General features: G+C 60.1%; 1 protein-coding gene across 6 annotated transcripts in view; it reads left to right on the top strand.

Annotated features, from left to right (window-relative positions):
• The window catches only part of COL20A1 (collagen type XX alpha 1 chain), a 29824-nt gene that overhangs the window by 2825 nt on the left and 15751 nt on the right, over positions 1 to 11248 (top strand). For all 6 annotated transcript variants that reach the window (XM_053890035.1, XM_053890031.1, XM_053890032.1 and 3 more), the window contains exons 2-13: positions 4868 to 5011; positions 5174 to 5311; positions 5551 to 5673; positions 6335 to 6493; positions 6920 to 7039; positions 7433 to 7597; positions 8347 to 8505; positions 8771 to 8943; positions 9315 to 9444; positions 10198 to 10343; positions 10452 to 10575; positions 10749 to 10888. In XM_053890035.1, the coding sequence (XP_053746010.1) occupies positions 4868 to 5011; positions 5174 to 5311; positions 5551 to 5673; positions 6335 to 6493; positions 6920 to 7039; positions 7433 to 7597; positions 8347 to 8505; positions 8771 to 8943; positions 9315 to 9444; positions 10198 to 10343; positions 10452 to 10575; positions 10749 to 10888 (1721 nt within the window). The remainder of the gene's footprint in view (positions 1 to 4867; positions 5012 to 5173; positions 5312 to 5550; positions 5674 to 6334; positions 6494 to 6919; positions 7040 to 7432; positions 7598 to 8346; positions 8506 to 8770; positions 8944 to 9314; positions 9445 to 10197; positions 10344 to 10451; positions 10576 to 10748; positions 10889 to 11248) is intronic.

Raw genomic sequence — 11248 nt, 5'->3', positions numbered from 1 at the left:
GAGATCATGACCCGAGCCAAAGTCGGACGCTCAACCGACTGAGCCACCCAGGCGCCCCAAATCTTTTCTATTTTTGTTAATGCTTTTGGTCTACTTATCCTATTAGTCACTGAGAGAAGCACTTTAACCCCTGCTTGGCTTGTAGAAACGTCTTCCTCTGCTTGCCTCAGTGGACTTTGTATGTTAGGCTGTGTTCAGGTGCATGTGAATAGGTGCGTGTGAGTCTGGCATGACTCCATCTTGCTGTGGAGTGCTGCCCATTACCTCTCGTCAGGTGTCCCTCTGCACCAGGGCCACTGGCTCTGCTGGGCGCTGCCTGCACTACATCATCTACTCAGCCTTCTGTCACCTGTCACCATAGATGCGCCTTCCAAGGAGCACATAATTGGTGTTGGTTTTCCTGTGTGACAATCTTTGCCTTTTAACTGAGATTTTTTTTTCCCATTTACATTTAATGAAATTACTGATGTATTTGGGTTTAAATCTAACATTTTCCAATTTATCTTTTGTTATACTTGTTATGATTTTTTTCTCTCCTTGTCCTCTCTGAAACTGAATTTTTATGGAAGAAATAAACACCTAAAAGAGAGTGTGGTATAATGAACTTCACATTCTCATGACTTAGTCTCAACCGTTATCAATATGTGGCCAATATTTCGTGATCTCTCTCCAACTCCTTCTATATATTGCGTTATCTTAAAGCAAATCCAAGACGTCATGTAGTCATATAATCCCGTCTATGAATATTTTAGTAGTTTTGTCTAAGAGGAAGGACTCTGAAATAACTCCAGTAGTAGCATGCCTAAAAAGTAAAAATGTTTCAGAGGTGCCATTAAATATTTTCTTGTGTTCTCATCTTCCAGTTTGTCTGATAAATACTTTTTATACTTGACTTCTTTGAATTGCTATCCCAACAGAATCCACGCATTTTATGTGGTTCCTATGTCTCAAGTAGTCTTTACTCTACAACCTGTTTCCTCTCTCCCCTTTTCTTTGACGTTTATTTGTTGAGTAAAGAAATCGCTTTCCCGACATTCTGTGTTTTGCTGATGGCATCTCCATGGTGCCACGTACACCATTCCTCTCTCCCTGTATCTCCTGTAGACTGGCACTTGTGTCCCAGAAGTTGGTCAAATTCCAATCTGGTTATATTTTGTTGACAGAAATTCTTATAAGTGATTCTATGCAGTTTCTACTGTGCCACAAATGGAGGTACACAGTGTCTGGTGTCTCTTTTTTTTTGTGAAGTTAGGATCGATCAGTACGTATGAGATTATTGAACACTTTTCATTATTATTCCGTGTCCCCATCATCTTGGTAGTTATGGTTCCTTTATTCATGTGGCGATCACCCTGGAGACGACCACCAGCAAGGACATTAACTTGTGAGCAAGTCCTGTACTTGGCCGCTACACCGCCTTTCCCCTGGTAGAGACAAGGCCTCTGATCATCACAGCCACATTCATCCCCTTTCTATGCACATTAATTCTGTATCTATATTAAATCTCAGAGCACATTTTAATTACTGCAGTTGATGTGACGTTAATTTAGACCAACTCACATGTACACCCCTTTTCTTTATTCCTTCCAGAGTCTTCCAATCTGAGATTTTTTTTTTTCCTGCCTGAAAATCTGCCAGATGCAAATTCTCTGGGCTTTTGTTTTGTTGTTTGCCTGAAAATGTCTTCATTCTTTGTTCTTGAAAGATACTGTTGCTGGGTATAGAATTTGGAGTGGGCACTTTCTTTCGGCACTTTGAAGAATCCTTTTACTGTCTTCTGGCTTTTACTGTGTTTTCTCGAGAATTCAGCTACCAGCCTGATTATTGCCCTGTGAGATGTAATTCCTCGCTTTCCTTCCTCCTGACTGCCTTCTGATTTTTCCCTCTGTTTAATTTTGAGCACACTTAATCTGATGTTCTTGGTGTGGGTCTCTTCTTACCTCGCTGCAGATTCATGGGGCTTGTTGGGTCTGGGCTTTACTGTCGTACAATTTTGGAGAATTCTTTAGCCAAGTCTATGCAAATATCACTTGTGCCCTGTTTGCTGTCTTTTCTCTCTGTGGGACTCTCATCACACATGTGGGCCCTCTCCTGTATCTGTGCCTCTTATTTTCTTCTATATTTTTAATTATTTTATTTCTCCGTTCTTAATGTTGTGTTTTTTATTCGGACCTATACTCCACTATTCATCTCTTCGTTTGTGCGTAAGAAGCTGTTAAGTCATTTTTAGAATTCCTAACTTCAAGTTTTTGTTTTTCCATCCTAGAATTTCCATTTGGAAAATATCCATTTGGTTTTTACATTAGAATTTCTTTTTTACTGTTTCTAGTTTGACACCTAACTTCATAGGCTTATCCCTAAATCTTCAAACTAGTTTGCATAATTATTTAAAAGCCCCGTAACTTGTCCAGAAAAATCAGTGGTCTCTTCCTATTGTCTGTTGTTTCTCTTAACTTTCTATCACTTCCTCTTGTTCCTTGTACACCTGGTTATGTTGCATTGAGTACCAGCCGTTGTGAAAGCTTACAGAAATAATTTATGACCTTATGTAACATTGTCTTCCTCCAGAAAAAAAAATTGTGGGGTGCCTGAGTGGCTCAGTCGGTTCAGCGTCCAACTTCGGCTCAGGTCATGATCTCACGGTCCGTGAGTTCAAGCCCTGCGTCGGGCTCTGTGCTGACAGCTCAGAGCCTGGAGCCTGCCTCGGATTCTGTGTCTCCCTCTCTCTCTGACCCTCCCCCATTCATGCTCTGTCTCTCTCTGTCTCAAAAATAAATACACATTTAAAACAATTAAAAAAAAAAAGAAAAAAGTTATGTTTCTGACAGAGGCAATGGGAACTAGCAGTTTGGGGTAATCTTTGTTAAATTTTAGAGGTTGAAAGTATTTGAAGCTGGGCTCCAGTCCCTTCAAGGGCTGGTCTATTCCCATTAACCCTTGCTCTTAAGGGTAGATCTTTATGGTTTCAACCCAAAAACTCGGGGAGGGGGCGTGTGCCAAGAGTTCACTTCCAGCCCAGACTTCCTATTCTTGCTTCTTAAGCCCCCATAACCTTTGTCCTCATGGCCTCTCTTCCAGACCCCCTGCGTTGCCAGTTCAGGCTGTTCTGACAAAGCACTCCAGACTGGGCAGCCTAAACAACATTCAGTCCCTACAGTTTGGGGGGCTGGACATCTGAGGTCGGGGTGTTGGCACAGTTGGGTTCTTGGTAAGGACCCTCTTCCTGGTTTACAGACAGCTGTCCTGTCTCTGTGCCCACTCTTGGGGCTTCTTCAGAGGGGCACTGACCGCCTCACAGGGGCTCCACCTTCACAACCGCTCACCTCGCAGTGGCCTCACCTCCTAACACGGTCACCTTAGGGGGCAGGAGGTCAACGTGTGGATTTTGGGGGGATGCCAGCACTCAGCCTGTAGCACGGCCCCGGCCAGGCCTGCTGTAGGGGCGCCCTAGCGGCTGCATCCCTGCTCTGGGTTTTGGATCGTGGCCGCAGCAGCTCTCGGCAAGCAGCTTCTTTAAAAGTCCTGCACCCAGTTCTTCTAGCTCTTACGGACGGAGGGTCGTGTGGTCTACCAAGTCCGCCGTTGCCCGTGGTCTACGCGCCAGGGCGGACAGGTGGGCAGGTGCCCTGCAGTAAAGCCGAGAGCGACGGCCGCCTCAGTCAGCGCTTACTGAGCTCACACATCAGAGCTGCTCGCCTGCGATCTGTTCAGGGCTCCACCTTCGCAAAATACTTGGCTCCTTTTAACGATGACAGGCCTGTAAGAGTTTGTGGGGGTGCGGGATTAGGACCTAGCGTGGGTGAGGCCCTGGCTACGTGAAGCCAGCTGCATTGCCAGTGGGGTGGGGGTGAGGGGCAGGCGGTGGGACCCGAGAGGGGTTGGAGGAGAGAAACAGCAGCCTTTGGGAGGGGCTGAGCGTGCGCAGAGCTGATCCCAAGAAGCCAGGAGTCCAGAATCCCCGAGGCCCTGTTGTGTGGCGTGAGCACCGGGCCAGGGCAGGGTGTGTGTGTGTGTGTGTGTGTCCGCGCCCGCACGCACGTGCACACATGCACATGTGAATCCCGCCATCGACTGCTCGCTAATCACACACCTGTGCAGGTGGGCTTGACGTCCGACAGACGGGGTTAAATCCCGATTCCACCATTGAGTGACTATGTGGCTTGGTCCTTGGGGCCTCAGTTTTCCCTCCTACAAAGTGGGGGCAGTGGGTTTGTGAAAAATCACGCAGCTTGATGAACGTGACGCACACACAGTGAATGCCTGACAAAGTGGCTCCTAATTACGACAGCGGCAATTCCGCGATTCCTTGGATTTCGCGCGCCCCCGGTGCAGGCTGGCCACACAACAGGGCAGAGTCGGCCTTCTCTCCACCTGCAGGGGTGCCGGCCCTTCCTACCCCTTCCCCTGCCTGGCACGGGAGATGGGACCGGTGCCCGGCGCCCCCTGACACCCGCTTCAGTGTCTCCTCTGAGCAGACAGCCGCGTCCCCTTTGGGATTTTGCTTGTTTTTCATGCTTGAAACTCAGCCTCGGCCTCAGACCCACGGAGGTGTTTACGGGCTGGCACCATGCGGTCCAACCACAGTGCTGAGGGCAGAGCGGGGGCCCCGACTCCCCCGTCTTCCTCTCTCCGTGTGCCCCCATGTTCACGTCCTCAAGGTGTCCCCGAGGACGCTGTGCTGGGCCCCCAGAGGACGTGTGCATAAATCACGGAGGGTAAGTCCTCGTCAAGGACACGGACGTGTTGCTGCCACGGAGCCACGCACAGGCATTCCCTTTCAGTTCGTTCCTCAGAGTGCGGTCCCTCCCGTCAGACCCCACAGAGAGGAGCAAAGACCTCCCCCCTCCCTGTTCTCTCCCCACCCCAGGGGACGCGGAGCAGGACGTGATGCTGACCACGAAGGCCCCCAAGGCCACGGTGGGGGGCCTGAGCCCCTCCAAGGGCTACACCGCGCAGATCTTCCGGCTTACTGGCTCAGGGACCACCCTGCTGGCGCAGAGGGAGTTTGTGAGTAAGTCCCTCACCCCGCCCCTGGAGCCCAGCCGCAGAGCCTGCGCGTGGGGAGGAGCGGGACCCTGGCCCTGCTCTGGCTGGAGCTGTGGCTCCCCGGTAGCCCCCGGGCTCTGCTCCCACCTGGGGGGCGGTCCTGACAGCCCCTTGTCCCTCTCTGCAGTAGAAGAGCTGAAGAGGCCCCTGGGGGCAGCCCCGGAGCCCACGCCCTCCCACGTGGGGAGCCCAGCCCCGGAGCCCCCAGTCGCCTCGTCCCCGAGCCAAGACCCGCCCACTCTTGGCGGCTCCCCATGGGATGAGGGTAAGTCGCTGGGGGAGGGAGCAACCTTCCACCTCTGCCGGGCTGTGTTCATGGGGCGGGGCGCTTCCTCCCGGGGGACCCCACATTCCAGCTTGACCTGGAGCGTGCCGGCCGCTCTCCTGGCTTCACGCAGATCAGGGGGCACAGGTCACCGCTGGGGGTGCGCACGGGCCCCAGTGTGCCTTGCTTCCTGCCCGCGTGCGGCGGGTAAGAGCTGACACACAGCCGTGTCCCCCCAGGACTGCTCCGTGAGGAGCAGCGCCCGCCCAGGGGCCCCGGGGGCAAGGCCCCTTCTCAGCCCACCAAAGATCTGGAGAGGCAGAGCCACCCCAGGGCCCCCGAGGGAAAGACCGAGAAGCCAGGTAAGCAACCAGGGCACCAGCCCCTGCCTGCTCCCAGGTGGCTGCTCCCGTGTGACCCAGGGCAGGGCAGACAGCTGGGGCATTTTTGGTGGGCCCGTGAGGCCCTGTAGGCGGGACTGTGTCCCCCATTAGAGGGGGGTCTCCTTGCACTTCCCCTACCTGGGAGTCTTCACGAGGGGTCTGTCACGGGGTGGGGGGGGTGGGCGCTCAGCCCGGAGGACTTGTCTGTGCGGACTCTCAGGAAACCCCTGACCCGGGCAGTGGCTCCGTCGTCTCCAGAGAGCTCCTAGGTCATGGGACAAGCCAGTGAGACCTCAGCCCAGAGCTGCCAGCCATGCTGACCCCCACCCGCCCCAGTGGGCACCCCCTTGGCCCGCCCCCACGTGGACAACTGCACACAGGGACCGGCACGGCCAAGGCCGCCGGAGCACCCGGGCGTCTCACTAACCCTCTCTGGGGGTGCTCGGGGGGCCAACACAGGGACCAACGTAGGGACTCGGTCACCCCCCTCACTCCAGCCAGAGCCCCGTGGCCCCTCCCCCTCCCTCGGCCCCAGGGAAGGAGATCCGGGGGGGCTGGAGCTGGCCCGGAGCCGCTGGGGGGGTAGCCCTGTGGTGTTGTGGGCCTGGCCCAGCTCCTCGCCACCCTCCCTCCCCCCCAGCCAGCCCCCAGTTCCGCTGCACACCCCCTACGCCTGTGGACATGATCTTCCTGGTGGACGGGTCCTGGAGTATCGGCCACAGCCACTTCCAGCAGGTCAAAGATTTCCTGGCCAGCGTCATCGAGCCCTTTGACATCGGGCCGGATAAAGTCCAAGTCGGTGGGTACCGGCCCCTTGCCTGCCTTGTGGCCCTGCCCCCCCCCCCCCAGGTGTCCCCACAAGTCCTACCAGCATGCAGGGGACGCCCAGCTCTGAGGAACTGGAAGTCAGGGCAGAGGCCCAGAGCCTCCTGGGGAAACAGGAGAGCCCCACCAGTGGGTCTCACCCGTAGCTGACAGGCTGACCCCGCCAGGCCAGGCAGGGGCGTCCCCACAGGGGCATGTGGGACAGCCAGGCAGGGGGGAGGTCCCCACGGGGGCAGGTGGGACAGCCAGGTTGGGGGGGGGATCCCCACAGGGGCAGGTGGGACAGCTGGCTCCTCGGGGCACGTTCTGGTGACCTCTCAGTGTGGAACACGGGGCGTCCCTGGCGTCCCGGCGAGGCTGCGCGTGGGGCCTCCGCTCACCCGCCCTGCCCCCGCTGCAGGCCTGACTCAGTACAGCGGAGACCCCCAGACTGAGTGGGATCTCAGCACCTTCGGCGCCAAGGAGGACGTGCTGGCCGCTGTCCGCAGCCTCCGCTACAAAGGGGGAAACACGTTCACAGGTCTGCCTGGGCCCCCAGCCCCACCCCGGGGGTTTCTGTTTTCAGGTCTCCGCCCTGCGGGTCAGCCTCCCAGATTTGGAAACTTGCACGCTGATCCAGCCAAGTGCTATGTGGGCGCTGAGCCTGAGTCACATCTTTGTAAAAAGCAAATCTCTCCTTGCTGACCTTTGATGAAAACGGGGGTTGCCGTCTCCCACGGGCAGACCCTGGGTCTCGCGGTGCTTTGAGGGAAGGGGGTGGTCCCTGCCTCTGGGTGCCCCTCCCCCTGGAGGGGCCAGGACTGACTCAGCGGGCACCGTGCTGGGGTCAGCGGCCGGTGGGGTGGCCCCGGGCAGGGAGGGCACCGGGAGGGGCGCCCGGGGCCGCGTGCCCTTTACCACCGCTGTGCCCAAGGCCTGGCCCTGTCACACGTGCTGGAGCAGAACCTGCGGCCGGGGGCGGGGTCCCGTCCAGAGGCGGCCACGGCGGTGATTCTGGTGACGGACGGCAAGTCCCAAGATGATGCCCGTGCCGCTGGCCGTGCCCTCAAGGACCTGGGTGTTGACATCTTTGCTGTGGGTGAGTGGCCCCTGGCCCCCCACCGGGGTTCTCGCGGCGTGGCAGCCCCGGCCGCAGGGTCCGTTTGCACCCCTACTTGTCCACCCGGGCTGGAGGTCTCGTGGCGCCCGTGCCACAGGGAGGACGGTCCCTGCTCGAGGAGCTGCGCGCCCGTGGGCGCTCAAGGGGGCGCGCAGACATGGGGCTCCCGGTTTGCACACACTGCGTGCACCTGCCCCACTGCGTGTGCTCCGTGCTCTGGGCTCCACGGGCGCCCAGCACCCCCAGCGACCTTGTTCTGCTCGCGCCACCGGTCAGTTATCACCTCTGTCCCTCGAGAAAGGAACTGCGGGTGTGGGGGGCTCCTGGGGGGCAGTGGGCCTCCTTGGTGCCCCAGCCCCCCTCGTGCAGGTGTGTCCCAGGCCCCGGGTTCACGGGAAAGTCTGGGGGTTTGTGGGCCTCTGAGGAAAGCACGCTGGCCTCCCTCCCGGCCCCAGACCCCATAGAGACCCAGGCAAGCAGGGCACAGCCCGCAAGGGGCCTTCGGGGGTCCAGCCCCACCCGCAGCAGCGCCCAGCTGCAGTCTCTCGGGGGGGCCTGGCAGGTGACCCGGCTCTGGGGCCCGCAGGATCTTGGGTACGGGGCTTGGGAAGGCCCCTCGAACTTGGGGGCAACTCAGGCAAGGGGCCCGGCGGTCTCGGCTGTAAGACGGGGCAACGGTGCCTGGTGGGCGGGGCCGGGGCGTCCTCACCGCCGTACCCTGTGACCAGGCGTGAAGAACGCGGACGAGGCCGAGTTACAGCTCCTGGCGTCCCGGCCGCTGGACATCACCGTCCACAATGTGCAGGACTTTCCCCAGCTGGGCACCTTGGCCGGCTTGCTCAGCCGCCTCATCTGCCAGAAGGTCCAGGGCAGGAGCAGGGCCCCGGGTGAGTGGCGGGTGGCGGTGGCAGGGCAGGGCCCCCTTAGCTGGCTGCAGCCCTGCCCGGCCCTGCCCGCCCGCTTCGAGCAAAGGGGCAGGGCGGTTGCGGGTACGCCCTGCACTCCCTCTCTCCTCGGGTCTCGGGGCTCTGAGGGTGTCTGCAGCCAGGACGACACCTGCCCCTCCCGGAAGCGCCTGCCAGGGAGGGCAGGGGGAGCCGGTAACGCAGGCTGCCCGCTGGGCTGTTGGCCACTCTCCCCCCTGTCCCACAGTTACATCGACGGCGGGCAGCCCCTCCTCCCCGGACACCCTCTTCACTCCCACCAGCCTGGTCGTGACCCAGGTGACCTCCTCCAGCGTCCACCTGTCCTGGACTCCAGCCCCCCAGCTGCCCCTCAAGTATCGGATCGTGTGGCAGCCTTCCAGGGGTGGCGCCCCCAGGGAGGTGAGAGGTGGCTCCAGTCAGGGCCACACGTGACACGGCCATCACGGAGAGAGCGTGGCAAGGGTGGTCCCGCCAGACCTGCGGCGGCCACGGGGCCGGAGCCCCGAGGACAGGCTCGGGCGGCCAGGGGCAGAAGGTGGAGCGCGTGGGGTGCTCTGATGGCCGCCGGGGCCGGGGGTGCCGCCACGTGGGAAGCAAGGACTGACCACAGCCCCCACCGGAGCTGACTGTCTCCCTGCCCTGCACCCGCTGCACCCCCTACACCCGCCCCCTGCGTGCGCCCCCTGCGCCTACCCCCTGTGCCCCCTGTGCCCGCCCCCTGCGCCCGCCCCCTGCGCCCACTCCCGGCTCCACTGAGGCTCCTGTTGTAGGTTGTGGTGGAGGGGTCCGCCTCGTCCACGGAGCTTCACAACCTGACGGCCGGCACACAGTACTTGGTGTCTGTGCTCCCTGTCCTCCGGGCTGGGTTCGGAGAGGGCCTGAGGCGCCTCGTGACCACAGGTGGGTGGGGTGGAGCCGGCCGGGCTTGGGGTTCAGGGGCTACCCTGCCCGCAGCCTCCCCTTGGAGCCTCATACCAGCAAGGGCGATGCCGCGGGCAGGCCCGGCCTCGGCCCAGTCTCTGGGCCTCTCTGACCCTCAGTGTCTTCTTCTGAGTTGCTCAAACCTTTTACGGAGCTCCCGTCCTACCTGGCCGGCCATGAGCCCCCTTTAACAGCTTTATTGGGAAACGAATCACATGTCGTGCAACTCCCAAGTGTGAGACTCCTCGGTTGTTGGTCTGGCCCCTGAGGGTCACCACAGTCCACTGTAGTGCGTTGTCCTCACCTGCAAGAAGCTGTGTGCCCCTGGCCGTTGCCCCCAGTCCCCCAGCTCCTGGTGACTCCAGTCTGCTTTCTGCCTCCGTGGATTGGCCATTTCTGGACCTTCTGTGTAGGTGGGACCATTCAGCGCAGGGCGTCTTTAAGGGGTTGCTAACCTAGGGGCCCTGGCCTCCCCACCCTCAGGGCAGGTAGCCTTAAACAGAAACCCACAAGGCGGCTGTGATTCCCCAGAGCTGTGAGCTGGAGACTCGGCCCAAAGTGAAACGTGGGGACAGACAGAATGGTCTGTGGGCCTTTCTTCCCACCTGCCTCCAGCGGCCCCGTCGCAAGGTCTGCGCTGACCCAGCCCCACGGTTATTCTAGCGAGGGGCCTCCTTTTCGCGTGCGCGCTTCCTGGAAAGTGCTGCTCTCTTCCTTTCTGCCTTCCCCCAGCGCCTCTGCCTCCGCCCCAGGCGCTGGCCCTGGCCGCAGTGACACCCAGGACCATCCGCCTCACCTGGCAGCCGTCGGCCGGGGCCACACGGTACCTGGTGCGGTGCCTGTCGGCCTCCGCCAAGGGCCAAGAGGAGGGGAGAGAGGTTCGAGGCCAGCCGGAAGGGGAGGCGGAGGAGGGTGCCCGGGGCTGGGGGCAGGTGGGGTGGGGAGGGTGGCGGGCAGGGGCCAGCATGAGCGCCACGTCCCCGCAGGTGAGGGTGGGGCAGCCCGAGGTGCTGCTGGACGGCCTGGAGCCCGGCAGGGACTATGATGTCTGGGTACAGAGCCTGCGAGGGGCCGAGGCCAGCGAGGCTCGGGGCATCCGTGCCAGGACCTGTGAGTGCCCGCCCACCGGGCAAATGCCCCACTCTGGCTCCCCCCAGCCTTCCACCAGTGGGGGACCGCAGACCCCTCTGGTGGCCCCAGCAGCCCTAGCCCCTGCCCACCCACCCCCATACACTTGGGGACAGGGTGCTGGCTGGTCCCTGAAGCCTCGACGCGCTCTGCAGCCACCCTCGCGCCCCCCGGACACCTCAGCTTCTCAGATGTCAGTCACGACTCAGCCCGTGTTTCCTGGGAGGGCGTCTCGAAGCCCGTGCGCCTGTTCAGGATCAGCTTTGCCTCCAGTGACGGCAGCCATTCAGGGGAGGTGAGAGCAGCACCTGCCCAGGGGCCCTTGGGGGGCGTGGTGTCCAGCGGGAATGAGGTGAACAGGGTGGGGGGGGACCCAGCACCCTCAGCACCTCCACCCCCACATTCACAGTTGTTGGGTGTTGGCTGGGCCCCCGGGCGCCAGCCTTGGCCTGCTGCGGAGCGTCACGGACCATGTCCACCTGGGGGCCAGTCCGCAGGGGTGGGGGGAGACCGGTGGGAGGCCGGGAATTGGACCCATACACCTAAATGACACGCGTGACGAGGTGTGCAGGGTTCGTGCTGTCCTGACAGGCTGGCTGGACTCTCTAGGGGTGGGGGGGCAGAGGGGGGAGGCCCCGGGAGGCCCCACGTGTGC

The sequence above is a fragment of the Panthera pardus genome, unplaced genomic scaffold, assembly GCF_024362965.1.
Source record: "Panthera pardus isolate Hobbes unplaced genomic scaffold, ASM2436296v1 HiC_scaffold_25, whole genome shotgun sequence".
Taxonomy (NCBI): Eukaryota; Metazoa; Chordata; class Mammalia; order Carnivora; family Felidae; genus Panthera; species Panthera pardus.
Note: the sequence above shows the minus strand (reverse complement) of the source record. Positions and strands in the feature narration are given on the sequence as shown.